Consider the following 22605-nt stretch of genomic DNA (forward strand, 5'->3'; position numbering starts at 1 on the left):
TGGGGTACCCTTAAAAAAATTGTCGAACAATATTACCATAGTCCAAGTAATGAAGCTTAAAAAAACAAAACTTCGCAATTTTTACAGAATGGATCGATTTGCTTAAAATTTTGAGAATAAGTAGTGGATGGTCCAAGGATCAAAATCTATATGATGCCGAAAGGCGCTTTTACCATAAGGGTGGTTGCCAAATACATATTTTGACCCCAAAAGTTAAAAAATAAAAACCTTATCTTGTAAAAGGTATATTTAAAATCCCTAAAAGGGGCTATATCAGAAAACGTTTTCGGAATCAATATTCCATCATCAGTGTTATCACATGTTTACATGTTTTAAGCCACCAAAATATACGGGTAAGTACCCTTGAGTTGTTATTAAACAGTTGAGGTTACATCATATCATCCAATTTTAAAGGATGTTAAAAATATTTCCAGATTAATCCCTGGCATCACATGACATCAACCATATTGGTTGGAAATTTGTAGGTAGGACCTTACATGGGAGAGTTGTCACCTAAACTCTGCCATGTTACTTACCCGTATATTTTGGTGGCTTAAAGCATGTAACCTGTGATAACACTGGCGATGGAATATTGATTCCGAAAACGTTTTGTTGTGATATAACCCTTTTTAGGGATTTTAAATATACCTTTTACAAGATAAGGTTTTCATTTTTTGTTAGTTTTATATCGAAAAAATCAATGTTTTTAATAAGTTTTCTGCTAATAACTTCAAAAGTTTCCGTTTTATCAAAACAACTTTACCTAACAAAAATGTACCTTTTTAAAAAATAAACTAAACTGTTTTTTTTTTTAATTTTCTTTAGGACCAATAATAATCGAGCTATACTTTATTATATGTTAGCTCTTCTTCGTCAAATGCTAAATATTGTAGTTTCAAAGTCAAAAGACGGGAAAACTATGCATTTTTCGAAGATAACTTATTCAAACTAATTTAAAGTATTTAAAAATATATATCTCCAGAAATAAAAAAAAGTCTTTAACTCGAAAATTAAGTGACTTATAATGAAAAGAATGTCAGTCCCTATTTTTTTTCAGCGAAAAGTGATCGGAACCAACCCCCTTATCATTACTCTAATTAAAATTTGTCATTGACCTTATTTAGTCTTCTTTACTTATGTATTATTAATAGGTTCTAGAAGTTTGACCGGCTTATAATAATTAGTTAAAAAAAAAGAATGTGTGTGTACTTTGTACGCACGTAAGAAGTTATACTTCTCTTATATGATTTCTTAAAAATAAATATACTTTAAACACTTTGTTTTAATTTTCTTAAACACCAAACTAATTTTGCGCTTACTGCTTTCAAAAAAATAAAAAAAGTATAGGATTGCTCCGGACTCAAACTCAAGACCTCTCGATCTCTGGCCGAATGCTATACCAAATACGCTACGAGGACTGTGTCTGTATCGGTTCGGACGTACCTAATGACAATTCATGTTAACAAACAGGCAAGGTGAAGTATAATAAATATACAATAAAATGTTTTAATAATACTCATCTTACTCCTGAGGAAGACAAATCCAAAGACACAAAAATTATAATAAATATATTTCCTAAAAACACTAATATATTCTTTTCACACCTTTTCTTGCACTGATATATTTACACATAACTTGAAAGATTCAGCCACGATATTCAGCAACTAAACTCCATACTGTCTGTGTGAGCATGCGCGCAGTATTATGAAATTTTACTCTCAATCACGCCTAAAGAAGTATAACTTCAAAAATGGAGTTAAAAGCGAATAACTAGTAGTTATTCCTAGTAGTTTGGAAAAAATGGCCTTTTCTTCAGAATAGAAAGATTACCATCAGAGATACGAAAAATATTTAAATACGAAATTGTATTCTATTTAATTCCCAAGAACCTAGTTTGCAAAAAGTTTTTCTACGGTAAAAATTGAGTGAGCTATTGACAATTAAAACTTGTCACTAAAACATGCAAAAACCACCTTTACCAACCCTTTCAAAGTCACCTCTTTTTGCGACTGAGGATTTTAAAAAGATTTAATATTAATAGGTTTATAAATCTTGTAAAAATCTACAAAATTCTTTTTTACCAAACTTTTTAAGATAAAAAATAAAAAAGTTAAGGTTAAAAAATCAATAGGTATATTTTTTTGAAAAAAAAAACTAGAAATCCAATTTTAAGCATAATAATGTAAGTTGGCGGTGTTTTTAGTCATTGGCCTTATTCATTCTTCTTTATTTATGTATTACTAATAGATTCTAGAAATCTGACTAGCTTAGAATGATTAGTTTTAAAAAAATTGGAGTTAAAAGTGAATAACGAATTTTTGTAGTTTGGTAAAAAATGCCATTTTCTTCAAAATACTAAGATTAGCATCAGAGATACGAACAAAATGTTTAAATATGAAATTGTAGGTTATTTAATTCCCAAGAACTTGGTTTAAAAAAATTTTTTCTACTGCAAAAATTGAGTGAATCGTAATGATTTTTTCGATATAAAACTAACATTTTCGATAGCGAATAAATCGAAAACTATTAATTTTATCAAGAAAATGTATAGAACTTTTTTTGCTTAGAATGAATGTTTTTATCAACTTTTACCGTCAAAATATAATAAGAAATTTTCACCCCCGAGATGGGGTGGCAACCACCCCCATAGTAAAAGCGCCTTTCGGAATCATATAGATTTTAATCCTTGGACAATCCACTACTTATACTCAAATTTTCAAGCAAATCGATCCATTCTGTAAAAATTGCGAGGTGAAAAGCTTCGGTTTCTGGACTACCAGTAAACTGTAACTATTTTTATCAAAAAATCTTGCAAAAAAAATCATCATTTGTAACTCCATAGTGCGTCCCCCATATGGGGACACACGCATCAGAAAGAGTCATAAAATTAGAGTCAAAAGAGTCATAGATTGTTTGATAAAATTAGTATTTGTTTCAGGATTTTTCCTTAAAGTCGCCGGCTTGCGACATAACGAATTTATTCCTTTCATTTGCACCATACTGTATATGATTTATTGTTGTTTTTATTTTTTTTTAATCTGTGACTCAATTGACTGCTCATAATATATAGTATGTGTATTATAATAAATTTCGTGTGATATGTGCAAGATATTTGCACACTAGACTAATGAATAATTCTTTAAAAATAACTGTTTTCAATGAATAGTAATAGCATAATTTGAATTTTTGTTAAACGTAGTTTACACATTACAGATATGACTATAGTACAAAAAATTCCATGGGTAGTGTTTAGGGAAAATATTTGTGGTGATTCGTGAAAATTATTGTAGTTTATTTATACAGAAAAAAGGTGCGATTTTTCTGGATGTGTCACAAATTACTGTGGAATTAAAGATAGATTAAAATTAAATGAAATTATATTCAATAATAAGTTATAATAATGGAAATTACTGTGCTTTTTTTACCCCTAAAAAAGGTGCTATTTTTTTGGATGTGTCACAAGTTAGTATGGAATTAAAGATAGATTAAAATTAAATGGAATTATATTCAGTAACGAGTTTATATACACTCAACCAAACTTATATGGAATCATCTGATATTTTTTATTATTTTAAGCGAATAAAGCTAAATTTAATTTTCTTTCATTGCACCTCTCCGAAGCCTATCTACAGTTTATCTTCTTCTTCTTTAAGTGCCATCTCCGCGGCGAGATCGGGAATCATCATAGCTATTCGTATTTTAGAGACGGCTGCTCTGAAAAGTTCATTTGATGTACATCCATACCACTCTCTCAGGTTGCGCAGCCACGATATTCTGCGTCTTCATATGCTTCTCTTTCCTTGAATTTTTCCCTGCATAATCAATTGGAGCAAGCTGTATCTCTCCACGTGTAATATGTCCGAGACATTCCAATTTTCTTGTTTTGATGGTATTTAGGATTTCCATTTCTTTATTCATCTTTCTCAGAACCTCTTTGTTTGTGACGTGTTCTGTCCACGATATTTTCATAATTCTTCTGTACACCCACAACTCGAATGATTCTAGTTTTTTCATTGATGCCTCATTCAAGGTCCAAGCTTCCATTCCATAAAACAAAGTCGAGAAAACGTAGCACCTAGCCAACCTAACTCTTAGCTCCTACTTCAAATCTCTTGTTCAGAGCACTTTTCTCATTTTGTTAAAATTTGCTCTAGCCTTTGCTATTCTGATTTTGATTTCCTGTAAGTATGCTCCTGTGGAGTTGATCATTGTTCCAAGGTATGCATATTGGTCGACTCGTTCGATATTGGATCCGTTTATGAAAAGATTTTCGTTATTTCTTTGAGTTTTCGATATTCTCATAAACTTTGTCATCTTGACATTCATTGTTAGCCCGTATTCTGGTCCAAACTCTGCTATTCTAGTCACCAGTCTCTGAAGATCCCCAATATTTTCAGTTAAGATGACAGTGTCATCCGCATATCTAATGTTGTTAATGGGAACTCCATTTACCTTTATTCAAGCTGTTTCACTCTCAAGAGCTTTTTTCAAGATCTCTTCCGAGTAGGCATTAAAAAGAATTGGCGACAACACACATCCCTGTCTCACTCCACGTCTGATTTCAATATCCTTTGACAGCTGGTGGTTAACACGTACTTTTGCTCGTTGCTTATTTATAGTATAAATTCGATATAATCCTGAGGTCATTGTAGGCCAGCTTCTTTGATTCCAGGACATGCATTAATTGTTCATGTCGTACTTTGTCGAATGCTTTATTATAGTCAATAAAACACGCATATATATCTTGATTGACGTCCAGGCACCTTTGTATAAGTATGTTAAGTGAAAAAAGAGCTTCACGAGTTCCCAGGCCTTTGCAAAACCCAAATTGCCTATGTCCAGTTTATGATATATTTGGTTACGGTTATAGTACGGACTACAGGTTATAGTTTGTATCAAATCAACATACCTGCGAGCTATTAAAGTTGGTTGGATGAAGATTAAAGGATTTTTTGTACCAATCATACTTCCTTCCCAAAACATGACCTTTCCTCTCTTATATTTGTGAACAAATCTGTCAGTTTCCGTTCTTGCTTGTCTTCTTCACCCTCATGAGTACACGAATTCGTTAATCATAATTTTACATAACCTACTTTCGTTTGAAAATAGCACACTTTTCCAATTTCCAATGTTCCAGTTTTGGTGTTGAAGACAGCAAAATACGTGATCAAGCTTGTGCTGCCTGGTTAACTCGGGATCCCGTAAGTTTCTCCTGCTATATAGTCCTTGGGCACGGCAACTCTTCTTCTTATCGGTTCAACTAAAATATTTACACTTATAGATTCCAAGAGCTGTAGGTTTCAAATATATAGTAATTCCATATAAGTTTGGTTGATTGTATTCCATGGGCAGTGTAAAGGGAAAAATATTTGTGGTCGTGAAAATTACTGAAAGAAAGGTGCGTTGTCTCTGGATATGTCACAAATTAGTGTGGCGTGAATGATCGATTAATATGAAATAAAATTGATATTCAGAAATAATTTCATATATTTTCGTAGTACATATATACCGTATTCTATTACGCTCATGACGTGGACTAGTTAAAGGATCTTTCTCGGGAACAGCGCATGAAGTAACTCAGGTCTGCCTCAGGTTCGTTGAAGAATGGTGCCTGGAGCCATGGTATGGAACTATGGTAAAGCTTTATCCGTTTCCAGATCAGTGAAGTACCTAGGAGTGATCCTGGATTCTAAATTGTTATGGAAGGAACATCTGGACGCCAATATGAAGAAGGGCGCTGCAACTTTATTTGCGCGCAGAAAAGTTTTCGGATCCAAATGAGGTCTGCAGCTAAAAATCTTACATTGGATATACTTCTTCCTCTTCTTCTTTCTCATAATCCTTAGGGCCCTTGAGGGCGTCGGATGGACGCGCATCCCTGGAATTGGATATACCAACCCTTGATAAATCCTGTATTGACTGGCCCGGACTAGACTGACTATAACCAAGGCGCAGTTGGCTCACCTCCGTAGTGTATGTTGGCATCTCAGAAGCCTTGAGGATTACTGCCACAGTGACTCTTAAGGCTCTGTTGGGTTTACACCCACTATATCTTATTGCAGGGCACAAAGCCATGGTGTAAGTCTATCGGATTAACTGTTCTGGATAGTGGTTGAAAACGAATGGTCGAATGGGCTATTTGGAAATTTAGAGTCAAGCCATCGAGTGCTGTTCTATGCTTTTTATGGTACAGGATAGCATGATCCCTCAAGTTGAGTTCTCATCCTTTTTCCTTGAAACGAGATTGAAATTGTCTTTGATTGAATGAGACTCTACACTAATCTACACATGGTTTACAGATGAGTACAGAATTGATGAGCGTGCAGGCGCTGGAATATATGGTGAACGGATCGGATTTGAGTCTAGTCAGACTCTCGGCATATCCCATGCTTTGTATTCCATGCAGAGATCTTTGCGATCCTAGTATATGTCAGGAGACAGTAGATAGATAGTGCTTGCTCTGCAGGAGCATCTCTATCTGCTTCGATAGTTAAGCAGTTTAAGGGTTCTGCAAGCGCTCAAAGTTAGCTTTAAGCTAGTTCTTGCATATAAGGAAGATCTGGCTTCAGTTGCGCTGACAAATATAATCAACTTGGAATAGGTAACGGGCAACTTGAAAGGGAATGAATAGGCTGACGCCATGGCAAGACGGGGCTCATCCGGTTTCCTGTGGGACCCGAACCTGCGATTGGCGTGCCCTACAGGACTGACCGAGGTAGTCTCAATTAGCTTCTTTTGCGGAGATTTCAGGACTTTCGTGCTATGGTGGAGGTAATAGATATGCTAGGCTCAACATAGTGAGTCCAACCAAAAGGGTTTTAGCCCAACTTCTCTTTCTAGATTGTAGAAAATGCTCTTTGGCCTTTCTTTGGCCTTTGGCTCTTTAGTAGAAGCACTGGCATATCAAAGATGACAAATCTTGGGTTCAGCCTTTATGCAACTGAACTAAATGAAATAGTTACCATTAAACAGACTTATGACTTTCTGTGAGACCACAAGGTCACTAAAGGATTAAAAGTTTTTCATAGCAATTAAGATTTTTGAAAAATTTTGGTAGCAAGTAAAATTTTTATCTGCGATGAATGCACAATGGCGCACAAACCCGCATTGGAAGTATTTTTTGGAACTATGACATTAACATCCACTGGGCTGACGGCCATAAAAATGAAGTGAACACAATAGCCACCATTGGTTGAATTGTTTGTCATTCACAAAAAAATAAATTATTATATATTGTGCTACTAAACTTATAATTTGCTATAACTTCCTTACGAGTATTAATTGTGTTTTAGAACAAACTATATAATTATTTCTCTGTGCACGTTAAAACTTAATTGGATTGTAGGAGTCATGGAATGCATTTTTATTGATTTCTCGGTAGCCATTGAGGTATTTTGGTGACTTGCAATCATAAAACTTGTGAATCGTAAAAATTATTGTCCCTGAAGAGATTGTCTAGACCAGAGATGGGGAATCATTGTACCAAGTGAGGCCAGATTCAATCTATGCAATAGAAAAAAGTCCCTTTTTATTAAATGCGAGTAAAAAGTAACAAAAATATGATCCAGAAGAACTGATGATATTTAATATCAGGAGTTATATGCAGGGAATCCGTTATGTACTTAATGTACTCCTTCAGAAATACAGTAATAAAAAATATACTTATTGCAAAAATTTGTAATTATACAGGGTGTCACGAAAAGATTGGTCATAAATTATACCACAGCTTCTGGGGTCAAAAATAGGTAGATTTAACCTCACTTACTTATATACAATAGTGCACACAAAAAAAGTTACAGCGCTTTGAAGTTACAAAATGAAAATCGATTTTTTTTCATATATCGAAAACTCTTAGAGTTTTTTTATTGAAAATGGACATGTGGCATGCTTATGGCAGAAACATCTTAAAAAAAATTAAAATGAAATTTGTGCACCCCATAAAAATTTGATGGGGGTTTTGTTCCTTAGACCCCCACAAACTTTTGTGTTCGTTCCAATTAAATTATTGTTGTGGCACCATTAGTTAAACACAATGTTTTTAAAACTTTTTTGCCTCTTAATACTTTCTCGATAAGCCAGTGTTTGTCGAGATATTTTGAATATTTTTCGAATCCACCAGATATTTGTATATGATTAAGTACGATTATAAGACACCTGTTAATAATCTGAAAATGTATTTATAATTTACATTTTTAGGTGTATTTTGAAAAAGAAGCCACATCTCGATAAAAGGGAACTTATCAAGAAAAGACCAAGAGGCAAAAAAGTTTTAAAAATACTGTGTTTAACTAATGGTACCACAATAATAGTTTAATTGCAACGTACACATACATTTTGGGGCTTAAAGGAACAAACCCCCATAAAAATTTTTTGTAAATATATTAAAAAAGAAGCAGCATCTCGATAAAAACTGGATTATCAAAAAAATACTAAGAGACAAAAAAAGTTTTAAAAACGTTGTGTTTAACTAATGGTACCACAGTAATGAATTAATTGGAACGTACACAAAAGTCTGGGGGGGGGGGGTTTAAAGGAACAAAACCCCATGAAATTTTTATGGGGTGGACAAATTTCACTATAATTTTGTTTTAAGATGTTCAACCATAAGAATGATACATGTCTATTTTCAATAAAAAATCTCTAATAGTTTTCGATATATTGAAAAAAATCAATTTTCATTTTGCAACTTCAAAGGGCTGTAATTTTTTTTATAATCACATTTGTACTAAGGTAAGTTAAGTTCAATCGAACTATTTTTGACCCCAGAATGTGTGGTGTAATTTATGACCAATCTTTTCGGGACACCCGGTATAACTATGGGATACCAAATAAAACAGAAACGGTGACAGAACGAATGTCTCACGAAAATCAAGCATGTGGCATAAAATAAGTAGACCCTGATCAAAGCAGATGACACTGAATCTTTTTGCGATAATCCTCGAGACCTCTAGAGAGTCTCTAGCATCTGAGAACGTTTTGAGAAAAATCGATTTGACTAATTTGTGTATAAATTTGAGTATAAATATAGAGTTTTGTAAAAGTTAAAATTGTCTCCCCTTATACAAATTATGGCATGCCTTTTTATTTTGTTTTTATGGTTTAGTTATCAACTGCATAACAGGGCATGTGGGCATAAAATGTATTTTATAGCCGCTGGAAAAAATACAAAAACAATTTTTGATAGCTTATTGATAATTATATTAATACAAGTTGCTATTTTTTACTGGGAATTAACCATAATTTAATTTCAAATAAGTTTGTTTTGAAGTTCCGATTTCCACTTCGGGGATAGATCTTAAAATACAAGACGTTAATGTAATGTTTGGACCTTGATGTGAAAATATTAAGGGGATAGGCGCAAAATTTCGCCTCCATTGCTTTTTAAATCCATTCATTTTTTTCGAGTCCTGAGAAAACTAATAAATATTTTGAAAAATGTATACGCAGAATGAACGATTACTAGTTTACCAAAGGCCGAAAGTCCCTGAAAATTTTTATGTTTATTTTAATAAGTTCCAGGGGTGAAAAAAAAAAGAAAAAATTAGTGCGATTTTTAATTTGAAATATCTCATTCAAAACAACCTTTTTGCTTATTCTAAGGGACTATCGGCCTTCGATAATAATGTAATATTTCATTTTGCGTTTAAGTTTTTCAAAAATATTTATTAGTTTTCTCAGGACTCGAAAAAAATGAATGCATTTAAAAAGCACTGGAACCGACATAAGGCCTACGCCCTAAGAGTTTAATAAAATTATACCTAGGACTCTTTCGTTTCGTCTTATTTTTTGATCCTACTGTGAATTATTTGATTAGTGACAAACTAATGGAAACATATTAATTTTATCGTGTACCTATATATGACATATCTAATTTTTAGTACAACAATTTGCTCACTAGTGTTAATTTTTCTATAGAAAACATACATGGTTTGAATAAAATTTTTGCACCTAAAGTGATGTAACAGAATCGGATACACGGTTTTATTTTGATTGTGCAAAATTGCAAACGCAAAAACAATTCGTAATTAACTTTATAATGTACCTTTGATATAAACAGTCGGTACATGTAATATTGTAGACATTTAGGAACACATAAACTATAGATCCAAAAGTAGATACAATAGGCCTGGATCTCGCGTACCAAAAAAAGTTGATTAATAGCAAGCTGAAAATTTGTTAATAGCTTAATGGTGCCTAGTCGGATAAACTTTGATGTATGGTAACACTATAACAGGGGAAGTTTTAATTATTGTAGAAGAGGTTACAGGTTTCAAACGTCAGACTACGAAAACGTCTCATGCATTTTATCGGACAGAACTTCCAATTGATTCGTTACCTTTTATTTAACGTCGTTTACCTTTCATTAAACTCTCATGCAAAAATCAGACTGCTATTTACCACCAACATAATCCCTGTCATTTGACATGTTCTACGTATCGGGCTTATTAAAATGACCAAAATATTTGCCGGACAAACATTTTTTCATATATTATATAAAGTTTGCTACTGAATAAACTTAAAAACAACCTGCTAGTTTTCACAATCATAAACTTGTCAGGATGACACATTCCACATTTAAAACCTAGCATAGGTATAGGTACCAAAAACTAGGTATACCAATCATGGCATATGATACTATGAAAATACTTAATTGAATTTAATAACTATTTCCACACTGTCAACTTTGTTGCCATCTTGATCTATATTGTACCGGTATGTACAAGTAATACAGTCTTTTTCCAATTTGAAATATGCCTAAAAAACGCTAAATTTAAGCTTTCACATAACAAACAATCTCACGTTTCTTCCCTGTAGTTTGATTTTTTCGTATTGAGATCCAGTTCATATTCTCTACTTATATCTGATATGCACGACATTATTGTTAGTAAACTATCTAAGCTGTCTGCAAAACCTACTGTGTAATCGACATATCTAATGTTGTTTAGACACATTATGTTGCTTTCTTGTTTCTTTCTTGATTAGGGAACAAAGAAATCCAAATATGATGTTATGCAGACGACGCCGCATTAAATGTATGACAACATCTAAATACCCACTACGATGTAAAATCGAAATTGATGGGAAAATAATAAAGCAGGAAGCAAGGTTTAGATGTCTGGGAATAGATATAACCACTTACGAAGATGTTGAAGAGGAAGTACGACAACAAAGCTTAAAAGCAAGTAAAGCGGGCGGGATCTCTTAATGACACAATCTGGAAAAACCTCTAAGACAAGACACAAAAGCAATAATCTATAAAGCAGCAATTAGACCTATATTGGTATACACGGCGGAGACAAGAACTGACACATCTAAAACGAGACAACTACTAGAAACAACAGAGATGAAAATACTTCGACGAATATCAGGCAAAAGTCTGTTGGAGTGAGAGAAGCTAAAACATAAGAAGATAATGCAATGTAGAAGACATAAATGGATGGGTGACAAAATGGAAACAGGAATGGAACGAACATATTAGTAGAATGGCGGAGTATAGGATAGTATGAATAGCACGAGATAAGTCACCAAATGAACGAAGAAGTATTGGCAGACCAAGAAAAAGGTGGTACGATAATTTAAACAATTTAGGAGGCTAATATTGAAGACGAAACAGGCTTTAATGCCTACATACAAGAAGGAAGAAGAAAGAAGATTACGATGATCGACAAGTATGACGGATACGAAATGAGCCGCGTAGCGGCGGGTTAGAATATGAGCTTCATAATTTTTACTCATTTTTAAATTAGTCAGTTTGTTTACATATTGAGATCACTGCGCATGTGATACCATCATCGCGAATGTCATCTCGCGATTCTATTGGTTAAAAATCTGTATCTTAATGAAAATTTGTATCATAATGAAGCTCATTACGATACAGGTAGTGAAATCATAATTGATATAATAAAGTATGAGAGTAGAAAAACCCTTTTTAAGGTGTTAGATAATTCAGTATAGAATTAGTTCAGAGAAATAAGGAAAAAAAAATATCCTGTTGGTGACACAACCCCCTCCAGGCCGAAACCAAATTTTTTGAGTAGCATGGACATCTATAATAATAACCTATATGTTTCCTGCAGCCGATTTTGATGATATTCATAGGTATAAACAAATGAAGGTCAAAAAACGGTAAATTTTCGCTTTTTTCGTCTATATCCAAAAAGTTAAGTATCTTAAACAAATTTGAGAGTGAGAATCTCATTAATCGTATAAAAGTTTTCAATATGGCGTTCGCTGAATATGTCTATCCTTATTGTTTGCTTAGAAATTTGCAAAATAAATCATAAATTTTGAGTTTTTATAAATACTCCTAACTTACGTAAAAATTAACTTAGAACTTTCTTATTACACGAAATGCTAAGACTTCTGGTGTTTAAATCATACCCTAAATTTCAAATCAATTGGTCAAATAGTTTAAAAGGTATTTAATTTGTTTATCCCAAATTAATTTTTTTTGCAACGCTGTAAGTCAGAAAATGATGAAGTTACACTAATACTTTGGATAGTTTATGAAAGAAGAAGATTTATACTATTAACTGAATTAAAAGAAATGACAAAAAATAATTCTAAATACTGCAAAATTATTTTGCAAAAACATGTGAATTAAAAAAAAGGGGGGCTAACTTCGTCCCTAATTATTCTAGGACAATTGTTTTTCTTTCTAAATGTGTATAAAAATTCAGTATTTCCAAATTAGAAAAAATAATTTTTTTACGGGTAACGGTTAAAAAGTTATTCTAATTGTTTATAAGTAAGGAAAAAAATCGACGTGTTTTTGCAAAATAATTTTACACTGTTTAAAATTACTTTTTGTCATTTTTTTTTAATTAAGTCAATAGTATAAATGTTCTTCTTCCATAAACTGTCAGAATTCTTACTGTAACCTCATAATTTTCTGACTTATAGTGTTGCAAAAAAAAATGAATTTGGGAAAAACAAATTAAATAACTTTTAAACTGTTTGACCAATTGCTTTGAAATTAAAAATATAATTTAAGAACCAAAAGTCTCAGCAATTTGTGTAATAAGAAAGTTCTAAGTTAATTTTTACGTAAGTTATGAATATTTATAAAAACTCAAAATTTATAATTTATTTTGCAGTTTTCTAAGCAACCAATAAGGATAGACATATTCAGCGAACGCCATATTGAAATTTTTTATATAATTTATGACTTTCTTACTCTCAAATTTGTTTAAAATGCTTAACTTTTTGGTTATGGACCAAAAAAGCGAAAATTTACCGTTTTTTGATTTTCATTTGTGTATAACTATGTATATCATCAAAATCGGCTGCAGGAAACATAAAGGTTATTAATATAGATGTCCATACTACTCAAAAAATTTGGTTTAGGCCTGGAGGGGATGTGTTACGAGAAAAATCCTATTTCCCTGGACTAAATGCTTCACTTATGTCGTCTGGTTTCTCATCGTATAGAAGAAGAAACAGAAGAAAAAGACAAAATATTTTTTGCTTTATTTTAGAGCTTCTCTATGTAGGTACGTATTTCTTTGTTTTCCTTTATATTATTACAGCAAATTTTACCGCGTTCGGATGTTCGCTATGGTTATTTTTCGGGTACAACTCAATTTGTTTTTTATGACACTTTGCTTTTGCATTCATGTCCAGTGAACGAGATCTTGTTTATGGCTAGTTTACAGGAACAATATACAAAATAGAATAATTTCCAACATAATACTATAGTCTTCTTAGTAGAACAATTCAATATATTTGTTTTATATGGAAATCATAAAACAAGCCACAAATATAAATTTTTTATTTGTAAATTTTGCATTTTTAATGAATATATATAAGGATTTATGGACGACCGGTAAACAAAGTGTAACAAATTGCTAATACCCCGTGAAAAATGCCACACACCCGCTCATGTGTAGGCGTCCATAAAAATCAAAATTTCACGGGGAGACGATTCGATAAAAAATAATCAAGACGGTGCTGTATTGACAAACAATCTCATATAAACATCTACATAAACGAATTAAATTACCTAGATCAAGACTGTTCTGTTCTGGCAACATATACGTACTTGACAAGTACCACCGATTGTAATAAAAAAGCATTATCTTCATTCAACTGCCAAGAAAACGAAAGTAAATATAAAATTTGGTGAAACAATTTATAATTATTTCGTTAATTTTAGCCGTACATTGTAATAGCACTTTGACAAAAAAAGAGCAATATTCAAAAGGAATAATTAAACTTACCACAGCTTGTGGGTTTTTCCCTAATCAAGTACTTATAAATTAACGTCGTCTGCCATCGCGGCGAAGAACTTAGAATGGAATAAAATGGAACTGCTTATTTATACCTTTAGCCAGACTAATTAGTAATTGAAGAGTAATATAAAGTTTTTTGACATGTTCTTAAAAAAAGAATACAGCTGCGGTTATATTACCATAGGCGTAACCAGGGGGGGGTTTTGGGGGTTGTAACCCCCCCATTGGGATGTACTTTGAGCTATCTACGCTTAACACCATAGCCCTCAGAGACCTTCCAGTAGTTGTAACCCCCCCCCTTTCAGCTAGTTGTAACCCCCCCCTTAGGATCATCCTGGTTACGCCTATGTATATTACGCCAAGGATTTTTAACATAATTACATGCAGACATTTTTAACTATAAGGCAGATGGAAATTAGAGGTAGTCTAAGTCTAAGCAATAAAACTGTTCGTATTTCTTTGTTTTCCTAGATGTTAGAGTTGTACTTTACGGCGTTTGGATGTTAGCGATGCCTATTTTTCGGGTACAACTCAATTTGAATTTTATGACATTTTGCTTTGAATTCATGTCCAGTGAACGAGATTTTGTTTACGGTTACTTTACAGGAACAATATAGAAAATATAATAATTTCCAACACAATGCTATAGATTTGTTAGTAGAACTGGAACCTAACAATGAATACATTTGTTTTTATTTGGAAATCATAAAAACAGAACACAAACATAAATTTTTATTTGTAAATTTTGCATTTCCAGTGAATATGTATAAGGATTTATGGACGACCGGTAAACAAAGTGTAGCAAATCGCTAATACCCCGTGAAAAATGCCACATATCCGCTCATGAATAGGCGTCCATAAAAATCAAAATTTCACGGGAAGACGATTCGATAAAAAATAATCAAGACGGTGCTGTATTGACAAACAATCTCATATAAACATCTACACAAACGAATTAAAATACCTAGATCAAGACTGTTCTGGCAACATACATAATATACGTACTTGACAAGTACCACTGATTGAATAAAAAAGCACTATCTTCATTCAACTGCCAAGAAAACGAAAGTAAATATAAAATTTGGTGAAACAATTTATAATTATTTCGTTAATTTTAGCCGTACATTGTAATAGCACTTTGACAAAAAAAGAGCAATATTCAAAAGGAATAATTAAACTTACCACAGATTGTGGGTTTTTCCCTAATCAAGTACTTATAAATTAACGTCGTCTGCCATCGCGGCGAAGAACTTAGAATGGAATAAAATGGAACTGCTTATTTATACCTTTAGCCAGACTAATTAGTAATTGAAGAGTAATATAAAGTTTTTTGACATGTTCTTAAAAAAAGAATACAGCTGCGGTTATATTACGCCAACGATTTCAAGCACTTTTAACATAATTACATGCAGACATGTTTAACTGTAAGGCAGATGGAAATTAGACGTAGTCTAAGCAATAAAACTGTTCGTATTTCTTTGTTTTCCTAGATATTAGAGTTGTACTTTACGGCGTTTGGATGTTAGCGATGCCTATTTTTCGGGTACAACTCAATTTGAATTTTATGACATTTTGCTTTGAATTCATGTCCAGTGAACGAGATTTTGTTTACGGTTACTTTACAGGAACAATATAGAAAATATAATAATTTCCAACACAATGCTATAGATTTGTTAGTAGAACTGGAACCTAACAATGAATACATTTGTTTTTATTTGGAAACCATAAAAACAGAACACAAACATAAATTTTTGTTTGTAAATTTTGCATTTTTAATGAATATGTATAAGGATTTATGGACGACCGGTAAAGAAAGTGTAGCAAATCGCTAATACCCCGTGAAAAATGCCACATATCCGCTCATGAGTAGGCGTTCATAAAAATCAAAATTTCACGGGGAGACGATTCGATAAAAAATAATCAAGACGGTGCTGTATTGACAAACAATCTCATATAAACATCTACATAAACGAATTAAATTACCTAGATCAAGACTGTTCTGTTCTGGCAACATATACGTACTTGACAAGTACCACCGATTGTAATAAAAAAGCATTATCTTCATTCAACTGCCAAGAAAACGAAAGTAAATATAAAATTTGGTGAAACAATTTATAATTATTTCGTTAATTTTAGCCGTACATTGTAATAGCACTTTGACAAAAAAAGAGGAATATTCAAAAGGAATAATTAAACTTACCACAGCTTGTGGGTTTTTCCCTAATCAAGTACTTACAAATTAACGTCGTCTGCCATCGCGGCGAAGAACTTAGAATGGAATAAAATGGAACTGATTATTTATACCTTTAGCCAGACTAATTAGTAATTGAAGAGTAATATAAAGCTTTTTGACATGTTCTTAAAAAAAGAATACAGCTGCGGTTATATTACGCCAACGATTTCAAGCACTTTTAACATAATTACATGCAGACATGTTTAACTATAAGGCAGATGGAAATTAGACGTAGTCTAAGCAATAAAACTGTTCGTATTTCTTTGTTTTCCTAGATATTAGAGTTGTACTTTACGGCGTTTGGATGTTAGCGATGCCTATTTTTCGGGTACAACTCAATTTGAATTTTATGACATTTTGCTTTGAATTCATGTCCAGTGAACGAGATCTTGTTTACGGTTACTTTACAGGAACAATATAGAAAATATAATAATTTCCAACACAATGCTATAGATTTGTTAGTAGAACTGGAACCTAACAATGAATACATTTGTTTTTATTTGGAAATTTTGCATTTCCAATGAATATGTATAAGGATTTATGGACGACCGGTAAACAAAGTGTAGCAAATCGCTAATACCCCGTGAAAAATACCAAACATCCGCTCATGTGTAGGCGTCCATAAAAATCAAAATTTCACGGGGAGACGATTCGATAAAAAATAATCAAGACGGTGCTGCATTGACAAACAATCTCATATAAACATCTACATAAACGAATTAAAATACCTAGATCAAGACTGTTCTGTTCTGGCAACATATACGTACTTGACAAGTACCACTGATCGTAATAAAAGCGTTATCTTCATTCAACTGTTTCGCGAAGTCGGGCGCACTTGATTTTCCTGAAGTTTTCTGTTGGAGGTTGGAGCCATACAGCCGGCGCTTTAGACACGTTTTTCGCGCTTTAGTCTGTGTTACCTCTAGAGTGTTCTGTAATTACAAAAATGGGTAGAACAGGGGGTGAGTTTTTAAAACTTTTATTTTAAAAATTTTTATTTTTTTTTAAATCTTATTATAGTCTAGTAAAATAAAATTACACTACATGTAAATCAAAATGTAAATTCGTACAGGTTGAAACAAATTTTATATCAAAGTTTAGGTGGGTACAAAAGATATTTTCAAGAAAGTATCCAAATCATACAAGGGGATCATTGTTTAAATAATTAAAAAGGGGTCATTTTTGCAAAAAAATACTTTTTTAACTGCTGAAGTCATTCAATTACTAATGAAGGTCAATAGGATTGTTTTCTGCAAAGTTGAAGGGTAAATCTTTTACACAAGACTGACTAAATAAAATTTAACCCCTATTTATTTAAATAATTATACATAAAACTTTAAAAACCCATTTGGAAAAAATTATTTTTAGCGTTTTAAATAAGCACTATAAAATATCTTATTTTCAAGGAGAAGTTGCGCTATGTTATCAGTATTAATAAAAAAAAATTGGTCCAAAAATATTTAATATTTTTTGAGATATTGAATAAATGTTATTCGATTTTCAATTGCAAAAACGCGGTTGTTGCCAAAGAAATATTCACCTGTATTAAATCTTATTATTTTTATTTTTATGTATATTTTCGATAAATGTATTGATAAATTCAAATTTCAATTAAACTTCCCCTTAAAATGGCATTTGAAAATTATTCAAATTTGTTTATTATTTGTTTTTTTAATAACGTCGCGGGGATTAAATAATTTGAAATGCCGTTTCGATAATTGGGTTTCTGGGAATTTTTTACTAATTAACAAATTTTTTTGTTTTTTTCCTCTTCTTTTTTCCTTGGAGTTATATTACTACGGGCCCTTTTAGGGTTAAGTTTCATTAATAATGTCGAATCTCTAAGTTATAGATTCTAGACCTAAAAATATTAAGATTGGTCTAAAATCACTTAAATAAAATGTGGCTACTTACTGGGTTACGTTTTATTTAAAAATTTAAAATTATTTTTACCTAGTACTTTCAAACTATTTGACGTATCCTTATCATACTTGGCACAAAGTGTGGGTACTATACAGTCTACTAAATTTTGATAAATAAAAGTTTCTAGCTACTACCAGAGGCGTACGACAGGGGGTAGTTAATGGTTGACCCTTCTCAAATTCTACGCCACTGAGGGAATTAGTATTTTAGCGAAATTTTTCGAGTCTCCAATACTTTCTATGTAAATGATATGCTCCTTACGGGTAACGATTAAGTCATTAGTTTTCGAGATATTGGACGTTAAAAATGAAACGGCATAGTTATTTTGATTCATTCATTCATTCATTTTAAACTTCCAATATCTCGCAAACTGATGACTTTATCGATACCAATAAAGTTATTTACATACAAAGTATTGGAGAATCTAAAAATTTCGCTAAAATAGTAATTCACTCAGTGGTGTAGAATTTGGGAAGGGTCAATCATTCACTATTCCCTGTCGTACGCCTCTGGCACTAGCTAGAAACGTTTATTAATCACAATTTAGTAGGGTGTATCATAGCCACACTTTCTGCCAAGTATGATAAGGATACGTCAAATAGTTTTAAAATACTTGGTAACAATAATTTCTAAATTTTTAAATAAAACACCCTGTAACTCAGTAAGTAGCCACATTTTATTTAAGAGATTTTAGTTAAATCTTAATATTTTTAGGTCTAGAATCTACAACTCAGAGATTCGACAATCTTAATGAGATTTAACCCTAAAAGGGCCCGTAGTAATATAACTCCAAAAAAAAAAGAGGAAAAAACGACAAAAAATTTTTGTTAATTAGTAAAAAATTCCCAGGAACCCAAATATCGAAACGGCATTTCAAAATACTTAATCACCGCGACGTTATTAAAAAAACAAATTATAAACAAATTTGAATAATTTTCAAATGCCATTTTAGGGGGAAGTTTAATTGAAATTTGAATTTATCAATACATTTTATCGAAAATATACATAAAAATAAAAATAATGAGATCTTATGCAGGTGAATATTTCTTTGGCAACAACGGGGTTTGGCAATGGAAAATATAGTAACATTTAATAAACAAATTCAATATCTCAAAAAATATTAATTATTTTTTGACCAATTGTTTTTTGATTAATACTGGTAACATAGCGCAACTTCGTCTGTAAAATAAGACATTTTATAGTGCTTATTCAAAACGCTAAAAATAATTTTTTTAAAAGTTGTTTTTAAAGTTTTATATACAATTATTTAAATAAATAGGGGGTCAAATTTAATTAAGTAAGTCTTATGCGAAAAATTTACCCTTCAACTTTGCAGAAAAAAATCCCGTAGACCTTGAATAATAAGTGAATTACCTCAGCAGTGAAAAAAGTATTTTTTTTGCAAAAATGACCCATTTTTAATTATTTAAACAATGATCCCCTTGTATGATTTGGATACTTTCTCGAAAATATCTTTTGTACCAACCTAAACTTTGATATAAAATTTGTTTCAACCTATACGAATTTACATTTTGACTTTTTTTATTTTATTAGTCTATTAATTAAATTAAATTAAATAGAAAATTATTAAAGAATAAATAAATAGGAAGTACCTATTTCAAACGAATCTGGAGTTAATTCTTTTGTAATATTAGCTATGTTTTTTTATATTTTTAACTGGTTGATAATCCTAAAGAACAGGTCAAAATTTTTGTTTCAAATGACTCTTGCTAGGGTATACGTAGCTTTTAATCCATTTGAAGCGGTGGATTAGTTAGCATATACCCTTCAGAGTATTTTTCAAAGATTATTATACTTTTTGCTTTGTTTGCTTTGTTTCTCCACTCTCTCTGGTTCTAAATCTTTTCTCTCAAGTTTTCAAATTCCATATTTGACATATCCTCTTCTAGGTGGTCGTTCCATTTAATTTTTGGTCTTCTTTTGGTATGTTTATTACAGGTTTTCACTTCATTATCCTCCTACTTAGTGCGTCTTCTTTAAAGGTTTAAATTAGTGCGATAAAACCATCTCAGTTTTTGTGCTTTAATAAATTTTCTTTACTTTCATTTCAAATGTATTAAATATTTCATGGTTCATCAGTTTTTTATATTCTCCTTGTCCTTCTTTATTATTCTTAGTATTTCCTCATCTTTTTTGATAAGACCATTAATCCTACTTCACATGATATCCGGTCTAATAGCTGCTTTAAATATTTTTGTTTTTTTTGCTCAGATCTTTGTCTTTAAGCGGTCGGTGATATTTCCAAAAAACCCCGTTTCTGCACTCCTTCCATTTTTGCCATCCGCAAAACCCCCCAAGTAAAGTAATCGACCCTCTCGAATAATCATCCGGTATTTCTCTTGGCTCATAGACCGTATCAAAAAGTATAATAAGCTTAATAAGCGCATGTATATTGTCTTCGTTTAGCAACTTTTATATTTTTTCAACAGTTATCTCGACTTAGACCAGAGAAATAATATTTTTCTCGTGACACATCCCCCTCCAGGCCGAAACCAAATTTTTTGAGTAGTATGGGAATCTATATTAATAACCTATATGTTTCCTGTAGCCGATTTTGATGATATACATAGTTATAAACAAATGAAGATAAAAAAACGGTAAATTTTCGCTCTTTTCGTCTATAGCCAAAAAGTTAAGCATTTTAAACAAATTTGAGAGTAAGAAAGTCATAAATTATATAAAAAATTTCAATATGGCGTTCGCTGAATATGTCTATCCTTATTGGTTGCTTAGAAAATTGCAAAATGAATAATAAATTTTGAGTTTTTATAAATATTCATAACTTATGCAAAAGTTAAGTTAGAACCTTCTTGTTACACGAATTGCTGAGACTTCTGGTGCTTAAATTATATTTTAAATTTCAAAGCAATTGGTCAAATAGTTTAAAAGTTATTTAATTTGCTTATCCCAAATTCATTTTTTTTTGTAACACTTTTATTTATATATTTTTGTAAGTCAGAAAGTTACAGTAAGACTTCCGACAGTTTATGGAAGAAGAACATTTATACTATTGACTTATTAAAAAAAATGACAAAAAGTAATTAACAGTGTAAAATTATTTTGCAAAAACACGTCGATTTTTTGCTTACTTATAAACAATTAGAATAACTTTTTAACCGTTACCCGTAGAAAAATTAATTTTTCAGATTTGGAAAGACTGAATTTTTATACACATTTAGAAAGAAAAACAATTGTCCTAGGACAATTAGGGACGACATTAGCCCCCCCTTTTTTTATTTCACATGTTTTTGCAAAATAATTTTGCAGTGTTTAGAATTATTTTTTGTCATTTTTTTAAATTAAATTAATAGTATAAATCTTCTTTTTTCATAAACTATCCAAAGTATTAGTGTAACTTCATCATTTTCTGACTTATAGCGTTGCAAAAAATATTAATTTGGGATAAACAAATTAAATAACTTTTAAACTATTTGACTAATTGCTTTGAAATTTAAAATATAATTTAAGCAGCAGAAGTCTTAGCAACTCGTGTAATAAGAAGGTTCTAACTTAATTTTTAAATAAGTTATGAATATTTATAAAAACTCAAAATTTATTATTTATTTTGTAATTTTCTAAGCAACCAAAAAGGATAGACATATTCAGCGCACGCCATATTGAAACTTTTTAGACGATTTATGAGTTTTTTACTCTCAAATTTGTTTAAAATGCTTAACTTTTTGTTTATAGACGAAAAAAGCGAAAATTTATCGTCTTTTGATCTTCATTTGTTTATAACTATGTATATCATCAAAATCGGCTGCAGGAAACATAAATGTTATTAATATAGATGTCCATACTACTCAAAAAATTTGGTTTCGGCCTGGAGGTGGTTGTGTCACCAACAGGATATTTTTTTTCTCATTTTTCTGAACTAACTGGACTAGGTGCCTTTCCGTTTTTGATATCCTTGAGCACATACACTACCTCTTTATTTATTATCATTGCCTGGTACTTCTGATGTTATTCAACTGTCTTTTATCTTGAAAAGGGTCTTCTATATATATCATTTTAATGTTCCTATTTTTTGTTTCGTTGTATGCTGCTATCTGCCCGTTGCCATCAATTAGTTGATTTCCCTGCCTACATCTGTAGCTTCTAGTGATTTCTCTGATTTTATGTACATATATTATATTGAACCTTCTGTTCTACGTTAACTTAACTATTTCATCTATCTCACAATCCCTTTTTCTTTCT

General features: G+C 31.6%; 2 protein-coding genes across 5 annotated transcripts in view; one reads left to right on the forward strand and one right to left on the reverse strand.

Moving 5' to 3' along the window:
- LOC114324831 (protein O-mannosyl-transferase TMTC1-like) overlaps window positions 1-22605 on the reverse strand; it is a 176401-nt gene that overhangs the window by 113168 nt on the left and 40628 nt on the right. Inside the window, exon 1 of one of the 3 annotated variants that reach the window (XM_050651158.1) lies at window positions 16432-16575. The exons of 1 other annotated variant lie outside the window; for it this stretch is intronic. The gene's annotated coding sequence lies outside the window, so the exon portion shown is untranslated. Of the gene's footprint in view, window positions 1-14219; window positions 14270-16431; window positions 16576-22605 lie in introns of those variants that run through there. One more of the 3 variants, XM_050651159.1, reaches the window with a different exon arrangement.
- The window catches only part of LOC114324849 (aquaporin AQPAe.a), a 119972-nt gene that overhangs the window by 10080 nt on the left and 87287 nt on the right, over window positions 1-22605 (forward strand). The window contains exon 1 of one of the 2 annotated variants that reach the window (XM_028272731.2): window positions 17141-17426. The exons of the other annotated variant lie outside the window; for it this stretch is intronic. Within the exon in view, the coding sequence (XP_028128532.1) occupies window positions 17411-17426 (16 nt within the window). The 5' untranslated portion in view covers window positions 17141-17410. Of the gene's footprint in view, window positions 1-17140; window positions 17427-22605 lie in introns of those variants that run through there. 2 annotated transcript variants of the gene reach the window in all.

Source organism: Diabrotica virgifera, chromosome 5 (genome assembly GCF_917563875.1).
Source record: "Diabrotica virgifera virgifera chromosome 5, PGI_DIABVI_V3a".
Lineage (NCBI taxonomy): Eukaryota > Metazoa > Arthropoda > Insecta > Coleoptera > Chrysomelidae > Diabrotica > Diabrotica virgifera.